The following is an 18,764-nucleotide window of genomic DNA, read 5'->3' on the forward strand; positions in this document are numbered from 1 at the left end:
TTACACTTCACATATACTTGCTACTTAGTGTTGGTATATCACATAAAATCCCAATAAAGTACATTTAGATTTGTGGGTGTAGCGTGAAAAAATGTGGAAAAGTTCATGCGGTATAAATACTTTTTCAAGGTACTAATAGATTGGAATTTTATTCGCCCCCTTTCATTTTCAGTTCCAGTTGATTATACAACATTTTCTCTGTACAGAGGACATCGCTGTGACATCAACAATGAGATTTTAACTTTCCACTTCTGTCCGGCTCTTTAAGCTTTATTAAGAGGATTTCAGTCTATGGGATTTTGGCCAAGAATAGTTAAGTAATACAAGTACCCTGGACTGGTAAATTCCCCCATATGTGTCTATACAGCTACTACAGAGCATATATATATACATATATGACAGCAAGGACTCAAGACCAAGGATACTTCTAATCTTTACCTCTCAATAGGGACTCTGCAAAGAGGCTTTCCTCTGAAAAACTATAAAAAATCTTCTTAAATCCTTAAAGGAATCCTATCTGGATGGTTTTACTCCTGCAGCTAGTGGTATGAAGTGGTATGACTGTATAGGTCCTGGTACAACAATAAAAATGATGCCTGTCTTGTAGCAATCGGATGTGCCAGCGCTGAGAAATTGAGCTTGAAAGCCAGGTGTAATTTAGCCGGTAAGTGGATCAGGGGCGTGTCAGTGTAATATCAAGTGCATGGACACGCCCCCAGTGCACTTCCCAGTTTCCGTGTGGATTCAAAGCTTGATTTCTCAGCGCTGGTACATCAGATTACTACAAGACTGGTATCATTTTTATTGTTTTACTAAGACCTATACAGCCAAACCAGTAGTCTGAGTATTAAATTCATTCCCTTTAAGTTTTTTTTTTTTTATGTAGCTGTTATCTAAAACCCACAATGGCCACTTTTATAGCTCCTGGAGGAGTTTCAGTCCTGCTTTAATGAATTGTCCTTATTGTGCAGGATGAATTACACAGCTAGGGAGATTTTCTGATCAGGAGTCAATGATAGAAATATCTTCTTACCTGAAGCCCTCTGTGCACTGGCATGAGTACCCGTTCACCTCATCCACGCACTGGGCATTGTTCTGGCAGCGATGGTCTTTGCAGTTATCATAATTCAGGCTGCAGTTCTCCCCTATATAGCCCAGTGCACATTCACATCTAGGAGAGGAGACAGGCAAAATGGTGTAAGTAATGGCACCAAACAACATTTCTGTCCCAAAGCTATTAGTGAAGCTTACAATGAGTGGGTGCTTCCCTGATGGGCTTTAACCTATTTTTGTGCCCATGCTGTTTTAATTTGTTGTATGGATAGTTGAACCTTGCATGACACATTTTTGGATGAAAGGGGGCTGTCTACTCTGGACCCCCTCTTTAGAGAGCCTGTGGCAGATTCGAATGGCCCCATGTAATACTACATTTGTCCTGTAGTGGACGCTGTGGGGGAAATAAGTAGTAAACTGTTTGCTGACGGCGTGGGGAAACATACCCGCGGTGGGGTTGTCTGCAGTAAGGTACCAGATATTTGTTCCCCTTTTATGACCTTTTGTCATTTTTGTTCTCTGTGCCACTTTTCCCATCTGACCCACTGTTGGATACACAATATCATTTATGTGATCTGGTTGGGAGGGGTTCACTTACTTTGGACCCTCAGCAGTTGTGATGCATTTGGATTCAGGATGACAGGGGTTGAGTTCTGCTGAGCAAAAATCCAACAACTGTTCGCAGTATTCACCTACAGAACAAAATGGAAAACAGAGTTAGAAAAGAAGAAACTTTTTTGTCGCAGAGATAGGGTATGCGCACACGGCGTCTTATTCAGGTAGATACCGCTCAGTAACCCTCCTGAAAAAGCGCTAAAAAACCCACCAAAAATAATGAACATATGCAGTGCAATATAAAAGCGACTCGCTGTGGACATAATCCGTCTTTATTATTATTATTATTTATTATTATAGCGCCATTTATTCCATGACACTTTACATGTGAAAAAGGGGGTATACATACAAGAACAATTACAATAATCTTGAACACAATGTGTCTTTTGAAACTTTCCTTTAACATCTTGGAAAGCCGTGAAGTGGCTAAAATCAGTGACCGCTCCATTCTTCTGGCGGCTTCCACTTAGATCTCGCCACTATGTTATATATGGGATTTAAAAAAAAAAAAAACTCTGGGGGAAAAGCTGCTGCAAAAGATGTCCAAAAAGACAGAAAAGGTGTTTTCTCAAAACGTTTTCTGCTTCAAAAACTATTTCACTGCCCAGATCATGCTCCTTTAGATGCTGCTTTCAACTGCTGCTTCACAATATCTGTATACTATATTCAGTCTGTGTATGGGATTTTCCCTGTCAGAGCCTCTTTGCGCCCCTTTCCCATACTCAAAAAGTCTGTGTATAAAACTTTTCCTGTCTGAGTATGGGAAAGGGGCGCAAAGAGGTTCTGACAGGGAAAATCCCATACACAGACCTGAATATAGTGTGCAGATGTTGTAAAGCAGCAGTTGAATGCAGCTTCTAAAGGAGCATGAACTGGGCAATGATATATCACTAACACAAAGTGTTTGGGAGAGAAGGAGGCAGTAATATAGTAATGAAGCATATTTTTAAACTTCATGACTTTGTAGTACCTTTAGAAATAATGAAATAAAAAAAGTTGTTACTTCTTGAGTGCTTTTTTACAAAGAGCGATGATTGTTAGAAGGATCGCTCCTGATCAGTACACAATAGTCAAAAAGTCTGTGTATAAAACTTTTCCTGTCTGACTATTGTGTACTGATCAGGAGCGATCCTTCTAACAATCATCGCTCTTTGTAAAAAAGCACTCAAAAAGTAACAACTTTTTTTATTTCATTATTTCTAAAGGTACTACAAATTCATGAAGTTTAAAAATATGCTTCATTACTATATTACTGCCTCCTTCTCTCCCAAACACTTTGTGTTAGTGATATATCATTGCCCAGCTCATGCTCCTTTAGAAGCTGCATTCAACTGCTGCTTTACAACATCTGTACACTATATTCAGGTCTGTGTATGGGATTTTTCCCTGTCAGAGCCTCTTTGCTTCCCATCCCTATTCTCAGATAAGTCTCATACACAATATTTTTGACGATAGTGTACTGATCTTTGTTCAGCAGCAGTTGAAAGCTGCTTCTAAAGGAGCATGAACTTGGCACTGAAATTACATTGCAGCATAGTGTATGGGAAGCAAAATAAGTTAATGAAGTCTGAAGGATAATTAAAGAAGAGTCTCTGCAGAACAGTCACGGAAGAATATTCCAGATAAAGTTACACGCATTTTTCTAGCGTGTAAAAAATAAAAAATCAGTTTGTACAAAATTGGGGAAAATAATAAAAACGACCAGTTTACCTGTGTATTGTGGCGGGCACTGACACGCGTACATGTTTATGCCATCTACGCAGGTGCCGCCATTCTCGCAGTCACTGTACTTGCATTCATCTCTGTTTACGGCACATGTTGGACCTTCAAAACCTTCGGCACAGGCGCATCTGAGGGTGACAGGGTACGGCCATAAGTCACAGGACACAACAAGTAGAAGTGCTGCTGTTTTTCATGTCCCATAGTTCTCAGATAAGGAGCACTTCAAGCTTTCATGGCACTCCAGCCCCTTCATCTGTCACACAGCTTGACATGAAAATCTCCCTGTGATCTCCTATATATTTAGTTAGCATACATATTACCTGCAGGCTCGGGTCTTTTTTAGCTTTGCTGTAAAAGTGACAGATAAATCTTGTATGTGCGCGGTGCAACATTAAATATAAATCCCATCCTGAAATGTATGAGCAGGAGAGCCGGAAACAAACACAATTTCTTATTGCAAAATCCATAGTCCAATTATGTGCAGGCTGTGGAGCAGTATATCACCGGGGACTGAGGCTCCAACCTCTTATGGGCACTCCTGGGTGCCAGCGCCACACCAAATGCCATGCTTATCAGTATTTCCAAGACAAGGCGCCACATGACCAGCGCAGCAAGTGAAGGTGACTGAACATTTTGCCAAGCCAGCCCCCTTCTTAGTCACAGCCAAAGCATAGAAAGAGAAGGAGGCTGGCTTGGCCAGCACCCTCCAGTCACTGATCTGGTTAGATAACACTGCCCTATGTTGCGCACTGGACCTGAGACAAAATGCTTATTATGTGGCCACTATATGGCGGCAAACTATAATCCCTCTATGGGAGTACAAATTAGGCATTGTATGATAGTATTATGTGGGTAATATCTGGCAGGTTTATGTGAGCACAAGATGGTAGTGTTATTTCAATACTGTGTATTTGGGCATTGAATGACAATATTATGTGGGTAATATATGGCAGTATTATGTGGACACTAGATGGAGGTATTATTTGGATAATATATGGAGGCATTATTTAAGCACTGTATTATGGTGTTATTTGGGTACGGTGTAGTATATGGCAGTATTATATGGGCACTAGATGGTAGTATTTCAATACTTTGTGGAGATATTATTTATGCATCATGTGATGGTATTATTTCAGCATTGAATGACATTATTAATTTGGCACTATATTGCGGCCTAATGTGATCCCTCTATGGAAGTACTATATAGGCATAGTATGTTAGTATTGTGTGGGTAATATATGGCAGTATTATGTGGACACTAGATGGTAGTATTATTTGAACAATATATGGAGGTATTATTTGTGCAATGTATGATGGTATTATGTGGCACTGGCAGTGTCATGTGGAGTATTTTTTAGGCAATGGTATTATTTGGGATTGAATAATAGTATTGTGTGAGGTACTTTATGACAGTATTATGTGGACATTAGATGGTAGTATAATTTGAATACTTTGTGGAGATATTATTTAGATATCATATGATGGTATTATTTCAGCATTGAATTACATTATTATTTGGACACTACAGTGGTGTGAAAAAGTGTTTTCCCCCCTTTCCTGATTTCTTATTCTTTTGCATGTTTGTCACTTAAATGTTTCAGATCACAAAACAAATTTAAATATTAGACAAAGATAACACAAGTAATCACAAAATGCAGTTTTTAAATGAAGGTTTTTATTATTAAGGGAAAAAGAAATCCAAACCTACAGGGCCCTGTGTGAAAAAGTGATTGCACCCTAAACCTAATTACTGCTTGGGCTGCCCTTAGCAGCAACAACTGCAATCAAGCATTTGCGATAACTGGCAATGAGTCTTTTATAACGCTCTGGAGGAATTTTGGCCACTCATCTTTGCAAAATTGTTGTAATTCAGCCACATTAGAGAGTTTACGAACATGAACCGCCTTTTTAAGGGCATGCTGCAGCATCTCAATTGGATTAAGGTTAGGACTTTGACTAGGCCACTCCAAAGTCTTAATTTTGTTTTTCTTAAGCTATTCAGAGGTGGACTTGCTGGTGTGTTTTGGATCATTGTCCTGCTGCATAACCCAGTGTGCTTCAGCTTGAGGTCACAAGCAGATGGCCGGACATTGTCCTTCAGAATTTTTTGGTAGACAGCAGAATTCATGGTTCCATTTACCACTACTTGAGAATTGTGGGTTATAGATAATTTAGTGATAAAGAATTTATCATTGGTGGAGAAAAGTTGAACTTGATGGACCTTGGTCTTTTTTCACCCTATGTAACTATGAATTATAGTACTATGTGGGCAGTACATGGCAGTATTATATGGGAACTAGATTGCAGTATTATTTCAATAGTGTGCTGAGTAAATAATTAGGCATTGTGTAATGGTATTATTTGGATGCTGAATGAGAGTATTGTGTGGGGAATATATGGCATTGTAGTAAATGGTGACCTGGGATAGTTTGGGGCTTTGTTGGTGACTATGCATTGGAGCACACTTGCTTCAAGTTATATATTAGAATACCATACGATACGACTTTCAATACAAATTAATGACTGGTGAGCATAGAAGGGCGTAAGACTGGCAAAATATTGTATTTTTAAGAAGGCTAATGATGGGAAATGTAAAGAATATCCGTGTAATACATCCTGGGGATGAACCGTGCTGGGCGGCTAAATGCAATAAATGTAGTTATACATCATGGATGCAAATAACAGCTCACGTACTTGGAAGATGCCATTACAGGCGACATTAAGTTCTGCGCAGAGGCCCTTCTCAATCTTGATAAGGATCTCTCGTCAGGGCCCAAATGTCAATTGTCTTGTAATTCGGTCTCGCTGGTACGCGACTTGTTTGCACTTAATATGCAGAGTGCATTGACTCGTTATTTCACGTGTATTTTTGTGTTGTATACAGCCATGTTTGTTCCCTAGGTGAACCTCTGCTAAATGTATCGTGCTAGAAGCTGAACCTACAAATGTTGCAGACCTGAGCTTGTCAAATGCAGCAGAGGAGATTAAATCATTGGGCATGGGTTATTTGTGGTTTTACATAGGACTGCAAGCATGTCTACTATATTGGTCTCTGATTTGTAGGAGATCTAAGGTATTTTCTCACATAGCTGCAGTTTTTTTTTCTTTCCAGTAAAGTGCATATTACAAAATCTCATCCACATGCTGCTGAAAAAAATCCACAATGCAAATTGTCCTTCGATGCAGAATATTCTATTTAGGCTTTATTCACACATCAGTATTTTTTTATGAGTATTTCTATGCCAAAACCAGGAGTGTCCAAAACACAGAAGATGTGTCAATCTTTCCATTCAAATTTTTCTCTGTAAGTTCCACTCCTGGTTTTGTCTTATAAAATCTAATGCAAAATGCCGACATGTGAATGAGACCTTAAGCTGCATCAGATTTCACTCTTCACTATGCAAAGAGGAAAATCTGCAGCAAACACACAGCATTTCTGCAATAAAATCTGAAATAAAAACGATTTACTGCTATTTTTGTTGTGGAGAATCCTCCTCTGCCAGTCTTGTTTGCAAGCTGTATATCTTGAATACTGATAAGTACAGAACTTAAAGGGCAACCCCCCCAAAAAATGTAAGATAGGTTTGATAGAGCAGACCTAACTCCAGATTAAAAAGTTTCTGAGATTCAGATTTAAAACCGGAGACCATAATAAATGCATAGCTTGTGATTTCCAACAATCTCCAAAGAGTTCCGGATTGCCCGTATATTTATACCCCTCATGAATATAGCTGTTTTGTACGGAAATGTAGGAGTTTCTTACATGATCACAAATAGTAGAATTCATAGCTGCATAATAAGTAAAAATACTCTGTGTAAACACCCAGCTTAGTCACATCCCTCAACACAATTTTGTTTCAGTGTCTTCTCCTGAGACTTGACATTCCCTACGAGATTTGGCAGGCCTGAAGACATGTGTAGCGCCCCGAGGGTTCGGCCGCTACAGGGGTATTACACCTCTGCCAGAGGTGTGATATTCCACTCCCGGGTAAGGATGGTGTGTGGACCAGGGCTCGTTTAGCTGCATGCATCACACACACCCCATTGCCGGGGGACAGCTCAACGGTGCTCCCATCAGACAGTAATGCAGGCACGACAGAATCTGTCTCGGGCTGGAGTGGGGAGGGGGGGAGGAAAACCCAGTGATGTAGGAGCAGGAGGGGAGGGTTTCTGGGCATAGGTAGGAGCCCATTGGTTGCAAGTCACCTGGGCTCATAAACAGAGAGGGAGGTATAAGAGGTGGGCACCATCTTAGTTCAGGAGTCAGTTCAGTCAGAGGAGTGAGGAGAAGAGGAGTTCAGCCAGAGAGGGCTGACAGGGAGCTGTGGCTCAGTCAGGGCCCAGCTCCACGAGGCAGGCCTAGAGTGAAGGCCGGAGCCAGCAGAGATGACAGATACAGAAAGGAACAGAAAGGACAGTAAGAAGGAACAGAACACCAAGAGAGGCCCAGAGACACGAAGGCAGAAGGAACCCTAAGGACCCAGGAGATTGCGGGTGACGGGTTGGCAGAACAGGGTACCGGATCCCAAGTTGGTAGAGGCGACTAATCCTTAACCAAGAACCGGAGGTCGTGATCATATCTTGGTGCGACTCCTCGCTACACCTACTAGAAAGGCACACCACATAGGGTCAGGGAGGTGAGCACGAAGCCCTCCCAAGAGAAGGCCCGCGGGAGCTGGACAGACGTAGTGTCACTGGTGGGGCATGGCCAGAGAAAGGAATAGAAGGGAGTCCTGTGCCACACTCTGGAATTGCCTGGGGGTTGACCGAGCCCCCCCACCTGGTGGACGCAGCACGGCTTGGGCAGTCATTGTCGGCGGAGTGACTTGGAATATAAAGAACTGTGAGTAAAGAACTTGAACTGCAACCCCACGTCTCTGTGCTTCATCGCCACACCAGCACTACTAGTGCTGGGACGCACGTGCACCACCACACCCATCATCCACATTCCCTGCCCTGAGGCCATACTCTTCCCGTGGGGAGTTATCCCATCTTTAGCTGCACACACCACACCGGCCTCAGCGGACTGCTTTGCAGCGGCGGTACACCCTGACTGCAATCCACGGGTGGCGTAGTTGGACAATTAACCTAAAACCTTACAAATAGACTGCCACTGGTTTGACCACCCTGAGCCACGGGACCGGGCCATCGCCACGGTGACTACAACCCCCAGCATCCCACAAAAGGCCCGGTTCCGGGTTCCCCACGCGGCCCAGGGGGTGAGTCAACTTTGGCGTAGTCGGCAGGATCGTTACCAACCCGCCGCAAACGGGTATTGCGCGCCTGAAAAGAGACTGTTTTATTGTATTAAAGATGGCGCCCGCCCCAGAAGAACGAGCGCCATAATGTGCGCGCCAAAAGACAACAGGAAGCCACCTCCCATCGTGGGCCAGGTCCCAGAATGGCGCCAAAGAAGGAGCCCACCCCCAACAGCCATGAGTGCGGCTGTGGAGATGTCCATCAACGTGGGGGGGCTGCCCTGAAAATGATTGTCAGCAGATGGCCCCAGGACCACCCCCAATGGGGACGGACAGGAAAGAAAACTGTGGGGCAGGGTGCGGTCTGGATCAGTCTGGACATACCGCACTCGGGAATGGAAGGAGCAACGAACCCCACCAGCACCCTGGCCAGTAGCCTGTTGCAGGCTGAACCACCGTGCAGCCTAACAGACTTGCTGGCACAGCTCCCCAGAGACCCGGAGTGTGCGCGAGCTGCGCTGGAGGATTTGGACCGGACGATGGTCCGGGCGCAGCGGGATGTGTTTGCCGGGTGGAAGGAGGAGTTGGCCCGGCAAGCCGTGACCTGACCGCAGGAGGCGCCACCACCGCCCAGCCGCACGCCTGCCTCCGAGGGCGGTGAAGGTGGACCGGAGTCCGGGGACGACGCCGCGGAGGAGACCGCAACAACCGAGGCAGGTAACGGAGACGTCACCACCCCCAGCCCTGAAACCGCGAGCATACCTCAGCCTCCCGTTGCAAGGCCCGAAGCCCCGGGAACCGCACCTGTTGCCACGCCTCCGCCGCTACCAGCTAGGCCTCAGGCTGCAAGCACTGCTGTCGCGCCCCGCCCTGCCCTTTTACCCTGGGCGCAATAAAGAAACAGGCGCCACAGGCCGGGACGCAAGGCCTAGTGCACCCGGGCGCCACTGCCTCACCAGCGCCCCCTGCCTTGACGGCGTCACTCCCGGGCATGACCAGCATGCGACCGCCGGCCTGGTCGCAAGGCCGAGTGCCCCCGGGCGCTGCTCCCCCACCGGGGCCCCCTGCCATACCACCCCTGGGCACGGATCTATTCGCCCAGCACACCGGCCCGGATGAACTGCCCCTGGTATGGCCGGCCGACCTGATCAGCAGCTGCCCATGGAGAGACCAGCCCCCGCGTGAACCCCTGATACCGGCTCCGGAGCCCAGAAAGATAAGCCATCCCTCACTGGAGGACGCCCAGTTCGAGTGGGACCCCATTGGAGAAAACCTGATGGGGTTCACCCAGGAAACCCGGGCGGACGCAGCCAGTCGACTGGAGTCCTGCCGCCAACAGCTGGCGACATTTGAGAGGGAGCGGCGGGAGCGACGTGTCAGGGAGGAGCGGCTCCAAACACGGAGTGCGGAGCAGAAAAGAAGAGCCCGACAGAAACCCCGAGCTGCCAGCGGTCCCAGAGTCACCGGGACCGTGGTGAAGTTTCAGATGGATCGCGGCTGGGGCTTCATCAAGGACCCTGAAACCACCGACGACGTCTTTGGGACCCGCAGGGACGTCGAGAGCCACCTGCCAGAGGGACATTGCGGACGAGATTTATATCCTGGCGATGTGGTCACCTACACCCGGCACAAGGGTGCAAAAGGACTGTACGCCCTCCACGTCCATAGAGTGGTAGGAGAGGAGGAGCAGTACTACTCGGACCCCGAGTACCCAGAGGGCTTGGACGGGCCTGAAGATTACCCGGAACAAGGAGCATCAGGAGGACACCGCTACTGAAAAGTGGCAGCGCACAAATGTATATAGTTACCCGTCAGGGTATCAGAATTGTCGTGGGACTGTTTCCACTTAGAGGGTGGTCCCCATTGGGACTGTTACCTTCTTGAAAGTTGCCCCCCTATATCCCTAATCTGGCTGGGGACTGAGAACAGCCATCTCCCTTCCCAAACTGGCCGAGGACTGAGAGCGGCCATCCTGCAAATACTTGCGCTTCCTAAAGCGCCCCCTACTGGTTTTATAAAAAGACGGTAACATCTACCTCAGGACAGAGAGTCCCTCACGTTTGAGAGTTTGCTGAAGTTTTTGCACTTAAAAGAAGAATGAACACCTGGTCGCTGGTTGCACCGCGGCCGGGATCCAAGAATATGTTTTACCTAAAAAAATGTTTTATATGAAAAGGTTTTATATGCTGCTAAAGTAATAATGCAAATGTTTGGTAAGGTGTTTTATATGACAAAAGAGTTCCGGTAGTAATGACCATATCTAGTGAAAGAAAAATGTTGAAAAAGAGGAAAGTGTTTCCCATAAAGGGAATTAAATAATGTCGTCTGTTTTCTAATGTAAAAATGTTTTGAAAAAGTTTTGCATGTCTTGTAAATTAATTGTCTTTGCTCTCTTCCAGCCCGAGGACGTGCTGTGCTTTACCAGGGGGGAATGTAGCGCCCCGAGGGTTCAGCCGCTACAGGGGTATTGCACCTCAGCCAGAGGTGTGATATTCCACTCCCGGGTAAGGATGGTGTGTGGACCAGGGCTCGTTTAGCTGCATGCATCACACACACCCCATTTCCGGGGGACAGCTCAACGGTGCTCCCATTAGACAGTAATGCAGGCGCGACAGATCATGTCCCTGGCTGGAGTGGGGAGGGGGGGGGGGAACCCAGTGATGTAGGAGCAGGAGGGGAGGGTTTCTGGGCATAGGTAGGAGCCCATTGGTTGCAAGTCACCTGGGCTCATACACAGAGAGGGAGGTATAAGAGGTGGGCACCATCTTAGTTCAGGAGTCAGTTCAGTCAGAGGAGTGAGGAGAAGAGGAGTTCAGCCAGAGAGAGCTGACAGGGAGCTGTGGCTCAGTCTGGGCCCAGCTCCACGAGGCAGGCCTAGAGTGAAGGCCAGAGCCAGAGGAAAGGAACGGAAACAGAAAGGAAAGTAAGAAGGAACAGAACACCATGAGAGGCCCAGAGACACGAAGGCAGAAGGAACCCTAAGGACCCAGGAGATTGCGGGTGACGGGTTGGCAGAACAGGGTAACGGATCCCAAGTTGGTAGAGGCGACTAATCCTTAACCAAGAACCGGAGGTCGTGATCATATCTTGGTGCGACCCCTCGCTACACCTACTAGAAAGGCACACCACATAGGGTCAGGGAGGTGAGCATGAAGCCCTCCCAAGAGAAGGCCCGCGGGAGCTGGACAGACGTAGTGTCACTGGTGGGGCACGGCCAGAGAAAGGAATAGAAGGGAGTCCTGTGCCACACTCTGGAATTGCCTGGGGGTTGACCGAGCCCCCGCACCTGGTGGACGCAGCACGGCTTGGGCAGTCATTGTCGGCGGAGTGACTTGGAATATAAAGAACTGTGAGTAAAGAACGTGAACTGCAACCCCACGTCTCTGTGCTTCATCGCCGCACTAGCACTACTAGTGCTGGGACGCCGGTGCACCACCACACCCATCATCCACATTCCCTGCCCTGAGGCCATACTCTTCCCGTGGGGAGTTATCCCATCTTTAGCTGCACACACCACACCGGCCTCAGCGGACTGCTTTGCAGCGGCGGTACACCCTGATCGCAATCCACGGGTGGCGTAGTCGGACAACTAACCTAAAACCTTACAAATAGACTGCCACTGGTTTGACCACCCTGAGCCACGGGACCGGGCCATCGCCACGGTGACTACAACCCCCAGCATCCCACAAAAGGCCCGGTTCCGGGTTCCCCACGTGGCCCAGGGGGCGAGTCACATGAACCCTTTCCTTACTGTATCAGGAGATAATATGCTTATCCTCAATGATCCCAATATCAGGACTCAAAAACCCAGATAATGGGGCTCTATAGCCCCATCTTGAATGGAGCAAAAGTGCACATGCTTGATCTCTGCTTCATTCATTGTCCTTGGGACCTTGTTTTTACAGACAGTCCGATGGATAAAATATGGAGTGGAGGCCTCCAATTAATTCAAGATGAGTCTACAGAGCCCTGTTCTCAGGATTCCAGAGCCCCGATCTTGGGATAGGCAACAAATGGGTATAGGGAGAGACCTATTAATTACGCTAAGCGAAGCGGGGAGAAGGCAGCTGGGGACAGTGCGGACTCGTCACATCTCTCATTCTGCAAACTATGGCTGCAATCGTGCTCCCAGGCTCTGATTCATGCCTCTCGTGGTTTCAGCAGTATAAATCTAGTGACAGGCTCTCTTTAATGGACATTATTACTATATTAGAAAGTAAGGGGTAATGTTCTCCTTGTGAAGAGTGACATATCAGACATGCTAGTGTAAGGAGACTTATAGGTCATGTAATGCTCCTCTGGGAAATTAAATATGCAAATTGCCTCTTCAAAGAGGAAGAAGACTTGAACTTTAGTGCCAACTATTGGAGAAATGTTGCCCATTAGACCCCAGTCAGAGGCCTCTTATATAGCCAAATCAGATCTATACTTTGCACTGATGAGGGGCAACACCCCGAAATGCGTGTCTGCAAATTGAGATTCTGGTTTGGCTTTTATCCTAAGTCACATGGCAAGGCTCATTAAAAAGTCGATATTGACTTTTAGGATTGCTATTTCCAATAGGTGGCGCTAGAGTTCAAGTCCTCTTCCTCTCTGAAGAGGCAGTTTGCATATATTAGGGAGTGTAGTACTTGCCTTGCCCCAGGCACTGGCAAGCCATAGACAGCACTTCTTGTTTCTGTCAGTCCCACAAACATTGAGTGACAGGGCGTGTGCACTAAACTTTGTAAATGCTCACATCCGTGCCTGCCCTACAATCTACTATACCAGGCAGACACACATTAGGACCTATTTAATAGGGAACCAGACAACCAGTCAGAGTGGATTTCGACTCAGGGCCTTGGTCATGACTTCCAACCATCTGCAATCTTGTGGGACAGGTCCAGGAGGTCGGTGGCGGCTTGTTCTACTTCCAGTTGAATCTACTTCTTTAGGTCTCCGATAAAGCTAAATACAATGGTGGTGCCGGGAGCCTGTGCCGCCTGAGGTGCAGTGAAGGAGGCATAATGACGTCACTATAGCGATGGACCACACACCTGATAACAAGGCCTGGCGCATATTTTTTTTTTCTTGTTAGAATTGCTGGAGGAGTAGACGGCATTGGGGGTGAAGAGGGCACTGTGGTGTCATCATAGTATATGAAAGATATTGATATGTGCAGAGGACACTGCGGAGGGCATCTGTGCATGGGGGGCACTGAGGGTATCATACTGTGTAGGAGGCATCATTGTGGAAGGTAGTATCATACTATGTGGGGGCTTTATTGCGTGTGGAGGACACCTGGGAAATCCTAATATGTGGGGGAACTGGGGGCAACATACTGTGAAGAGGGGGACACTGGGGGCAACATACTGTGTGAGAGGACAATGAGGGCATTATACTGTGTTGATGACATCATTGTGTAAGGTAGCTTTCTGGAAACATGAGGGGGAACACTGTGGGGGTGTCATACCCAGTAAGGGGGCATCATTGTGTGTGGAAGACACTGGGGGAATCCTACTATGTGGAGGGAACTGGGGGCAAAACACTCTGTAGAGGGGACACTGGGGGCATCATACTGTGTGGGAGGACAATGGGGGCATTATACTGTGTAGGTGGCATTATAAGTAGCTTTCTGGAAATATCATGAGGGGGGACACTGTGGGGGTGTCATACCCTGTATGGGGGTGTCATACCCTGTATGGGGGTGTCATACCCTGTATGGGGGCATCATTGTGAGTGGAAGACATTGGGAGAATCCTACTATGTGGGGTGAACTGGGGGCATAATACTCTGAAGAGGGGACAATGAGGGCATCATACTGTATAGGGGCCATCATTGTGTAAGGTAGCATTGTAGGGGCATCAAGAGGGGGGATACTGTGGGGGCATCATACTCTGTATGGGGGCCTCAGTGTGTGTGGGGCATCAGACTCGGAGTAAGCTTAAAAAGGGTATTAAATTGTAAAAAGTGATGGCACACTATCAGGGGCTTCACTGGGGGGCATGATTTTTGTGTGGGTGAACAAAAAAGTACTGGGGGTGTTAAGGGTGTCGCTTGGCTGTCAAAAAAAATTGCCGCAGCACCGGAAAAGGTGTCGTCTTTCCTGTGCCTCAGAGTCCTTCCCCCGTCCTTCCTATGGTGACTCTCCCAAACTTCCCTGGAAAGACGCACATGATATAAGCACAATGCCATGTTCTCAAATAAAGAAATTCCACTTATCGGCACAGAACAAGTTAACACGACCCCCTCAGGAGGCCGCTCGTCTTCACTTCTTCAGAAGAGATGTCTTAAACACTAAGTAATGCTGTAGGATGGCAGCGATACGCCTATTGTAATACCTTAAAATGCAGCGCTTGAAAATAGCATCTGCGGCATTGTTTCGCTCCATTCCCTTCCGTTTTTTTTTCTCTTTTCCCTCTCCCATTTGCCCCTTATTAATAATGGAGGCATTCACACATTGCTCAAAAATGCTGAGGCTTTAATTTGAAATGGATTCGACTTTCTGCAAGTTCCCCAAAATAAAAGAATATACAAAAAAAAAAAAAAGCAGCTCGGAGACATTTGTGTGCAGGTTGAAAGCTGTGAAGAGTAAATGGTTTGACTGAATGGCTTTGCAAACCCCAAAGGAAAATATAGGACTATTGTAAAGATGCTTGGTTACCACGGCAACAGAACGAGAGGCCATTTAGTATTTTTTTTTTTACATCTGGTAATTTTAGGCTCTTAGAAGCAGGTCTGGTCATTTCTGCCTCTTGATTCAATGTAATTTTCAAATAACCCAATTCTCCCCTGTTTCTCCTCTTCTTTCTCCTTGACTTAAGATTTATTTTCAGAAACTAATTATCTTCTAAAGATTGGTGAAAAGAAGCGATTCCGAGGAAAAAAAAAAAGTGTCTTTCCTTGTTTTAGATGCCTGGACTGAGATGCTGTCAGTTTAGATGCATCTGAAGTTAAAAGCAAATGACGGTAATTATCAGAGGCTCCGCCGCGCTCCAGAAGGAAGAGGAATACAATTTAGAATGTAAATATGTAAAGATAGTGACAGTTCTTTATTAGCGCTCGTCAGTCCTTCTTTTTGTGTGTGTATGGGGGGGGGGGATAAGCACACAACAGATGGCAGCATAATGTACACAGAGGGTTAATTGGGGGTCTATGAGGAATTCTAAAACAGTTTAGATAATCATCCTGTGCGATTTGCAAAAAAAAAAAAGGTAAATGGGAATTATACTGGGGGGAGGAGGATGCAAATTATCAAGAGTAAGATAAGTATTTTAATTCACTGAAGTGGTGACAGTCGTCCATTCAGCGCATCTAGGGCAGAAGTGTGATCTTAGAGTGAGGGGCTGGTGGATCGTAACAGATTAAACTCCTCCATGCACAGCAAGGTAATGTTATAGTACTGCAGGAAGGGACCTAGCGCACAGTGCTGTAGTGCAGGAAGGGACCTAGTGCACAGTGCTGTACTGCAGGAAGGGACCTAGCACACAGTGCTGTACTGCAGGAAGGGACCTAGCACACAGTGCCGTACTGCAGGAAGGGACCTAGCGCACAGTGCCGTACTGCAGGAAGGGACCTAGCGCACAGTGCCGTACTGCAGGAAGGGACCTAGCGCACAGTGCCGTACTGCAGGAAGGGACCTAGCGCACAGTGCCGTACTGCAGGAAGGGACTTAGCGCACAGTGCCGTACTGCAGGAAGGGACCTAGTGCACAGTGCCGTACTGCAGGAAGGGACCTAGCGCACAGTGCCGTACTGCAGGAAGGGACCTAGCGCACAGTGCCGTACTGCAGGAAGGGACCTAGCGCACAGTGCTGTACTGCAGGAAGGGACCTAGCGCACAGTGCTGTACTGCAGGAAGGGACCTAGCGCACAGTGCTGTACTGCAGGAAGGGACCTAGCGCACAGTGCCGTACTGCAGGAAGGGACCTAGCGCACAGTGCCGTACTGCAGGAAGGGACCTAGCGCACAGTGCTGTACTGCAGGAAGGGACCTAGCGCACAGTGCCGTACTGCAGGAAGGGACCTAGCGCACAGTGCCGTACTGCAGGAAGGGACCTAGCGCACAGTGCTGTACTGCAGGAAGGGACCTAGCGCACAGTGCTGTACTGCAGGAAGGGACCTAGCGCACAGTGCTGTACTGCAGGAAGGGACCTAGCGCACAGTGCCGTACTGCAGGAAGGGACCTAGCGCACAGTGCCGTACTGCAGGAAGGGACCTAGCGCACAGTGCCGTACTGCAGGAAGGGACCTAGCGCACAGTGCCATACTGCAGGAAGGGACCTAGCGCACAGTGCCGTACTGCAGGAAGGGACCTAGCGCACAGTGCCATACTGCAGGAAGGGACCTAGCGCACAGTGCCGTACTGCAGGAAGGGACCTAGCGCACAGTGCCGTACTGCAGGAAGGGACCTAGCGCACAGTGCCGTACTGCAGGAAGGGACCTAGCGCACAGGGCCGTACTGCAGAAAGGGACCTAGCGCACAGTGCCGTACTGCAGGAAGGGTCCTAGCGCACAGTACCGTACTGCAGGAAGGGACCCAGCGCACAGTGCCGTACTGCAGGAAGGGACCTAGCGCACAGTGCCGTACTGCAGGAAGGAACCTAGCGCACAGTGCCGTACTGCAGGAAGGAACCTAGCGCACAGTGCCGTACTGCAGGAAGGAACCTAGCGCACAGTGCCGTACTGCAGGAAGGGACCTAGCGCACAGTGCCGTACTGCAGGAAGGAACCTAGCGCACAGTGCCGTACTGCAGGAAGGAACCTAGCGCACAGTGCCGTACTGCAGGAAGGGACCTAGCGCACAGTGCCGTACTGCAGGAAGGGACCTAGCGCACAGTGCCGTACTGCAGGGAGGGACTTAGCGCACAGTGCCGTACTGCAGCAAGGGACCTAGCACACAGTGCCGTACTGCAGGAGGGAACCTAGCACACAGTGCCGTACTGCAGGAAGGGACCTAGCGCACAGTGCCGTACTGCAGGAAGGGACCTAGCGCACAGTGCCGTACTGCAGGGAGGGACTTAGCGCACAGTGCTGTACTGCAGCAAGGGACCTAGCGCACCGTGGCGTACTGCAGCAAGGGACCTAGCGCACCGTGCCGTACTGCAGGAAGCAACCTAGAACACAGTGCCGTACTGCAGGGAGGGACCTAGCGCACAGTGCCGTACAGCTGCAAGGAATGTGGTGCACAGTGCCGTACAGCAGCAAGGGACCTGGCACATAGTGCCATACTGGAGGAAGGGACCTAGCGCACAGTGCTGTACAGCAGGAAGGGACCTAGCGCACAGTGCCGTACTGCAAGAAGGGACCTAGAGCACAGTGTCATACTGCAGGAAGGGACCTAGCGCACAGTGCTGTACAGCAGCAAGGGACCTAGCGCACAGTGCCGTACTGCAGGAAGGGACCTAGTGCACAGTGCCGTACTGCAGGAAGGGACCTAGCACACAGTGCCTTACTGCAGAAAAGGGCTTACAGCACAGTGCGGTACTGAAGAAAAGGACCTAAGGCACAGTGGTGTACTGCAGGAAGGAACCTAGCGCACAGTGCCATACTGCAGTAAGGGACCTATTTCACAGTGTCATACAGCAGGAAGGGACCTATTTCACAGTGTCATACAGCAGGAAGGGACCTAGCGCACAGTGCCTTACTGCAGAAAAGGGCTTACAGCACAGTGCCGTACTGAAGAAAAGGACCTAAGGCACAGTGGTGTACTGCAGGAAGGAACCTAGCGCACAGTGCCGTACTGCAAGAAGGGACCTAGAGCACAGTGTCATACTGCAGGAAGGGACCTAGCGCACAGTGCTGTACAGCAGCAAGGGACCTAGCGCACAGTGCCATACTGCAGTAAGGGACCTATTTCACAGTGTCATACAGCAGGAAGGGACCTATTTCACAGTGTCATACAGCAGGAAGGGACCTAGCGCACAGTGCCTTACTGCAGAAAAGGGCTTACAGCACAGTGCCGTACTGAAGAAAAGGACCTAAGGCACAGTGGTGTACTGCAGGAAGGAACCTAGCGCACAGTGCCATACTGCAGTAAGGGACCTAGCGCACAGTGCCGTACTGCAGTAAGGGACCTAGCGCACAGTGCCGTACTGCAGTAAGGGACCTAGCACACAGTGCCGTACTGCAGGAAGTGACCTAGCACACAGTGTTGTACTGCAGGAAGTGACCTAGACTGGGGTGTGACTTCCACCTCTGT

The 18,764-nt window shown here is 48.2% G+C and overlaps 1 protein-coding gene across 1 annotated transcript in view; it reads right to left on the minus strand.

Annotated features, from left to right (window-relative positions):
• SLIT1 (slit guidance ligand 1) overlaps positions 1-18,764 on the minus strand; it is a 382,364-nt gene that overhangs the window by 13,103 nt on the left and 350,497 nt on the right. Inside the window, exons 29-31 of the mRNA XM_073684951.1 lie at positions 3,379-3,518; positions 1,652-1,745; positions 1,034-1,171 (exon numbers count right to left, since the gene is read on the minus strand). Of these exons, the coding sequence (XP_073541052.1) occupies positions 1,034-1,171; positions 1,652-1,745; positions 3,379-3,518 (372 nt within the window). The remainder of the gene's footprint in view (positions 1-1,033; positions 1,172-1,651; positions 1,746-3,378; positions 3,519-18,764) is intronic.

Source organism: Phyllobates terribilis, unplaced genomic scaffold (genome assembly GCF_046119375.1).
Source record: "Phyllobates terribilis strain yellow unplaced genomic scaffold, ASM4611937v1 Scaffold_5__5_contigs__length_657084704, whole genome shotgun sequence".
NCBI classification, from domain to species: domain Eukaryota; kingdom Metazoa; phylum Chordata; class Amphibia; order Anura; family Dendrobatidae; genus Phyllobates; species Phyllobates terribilis.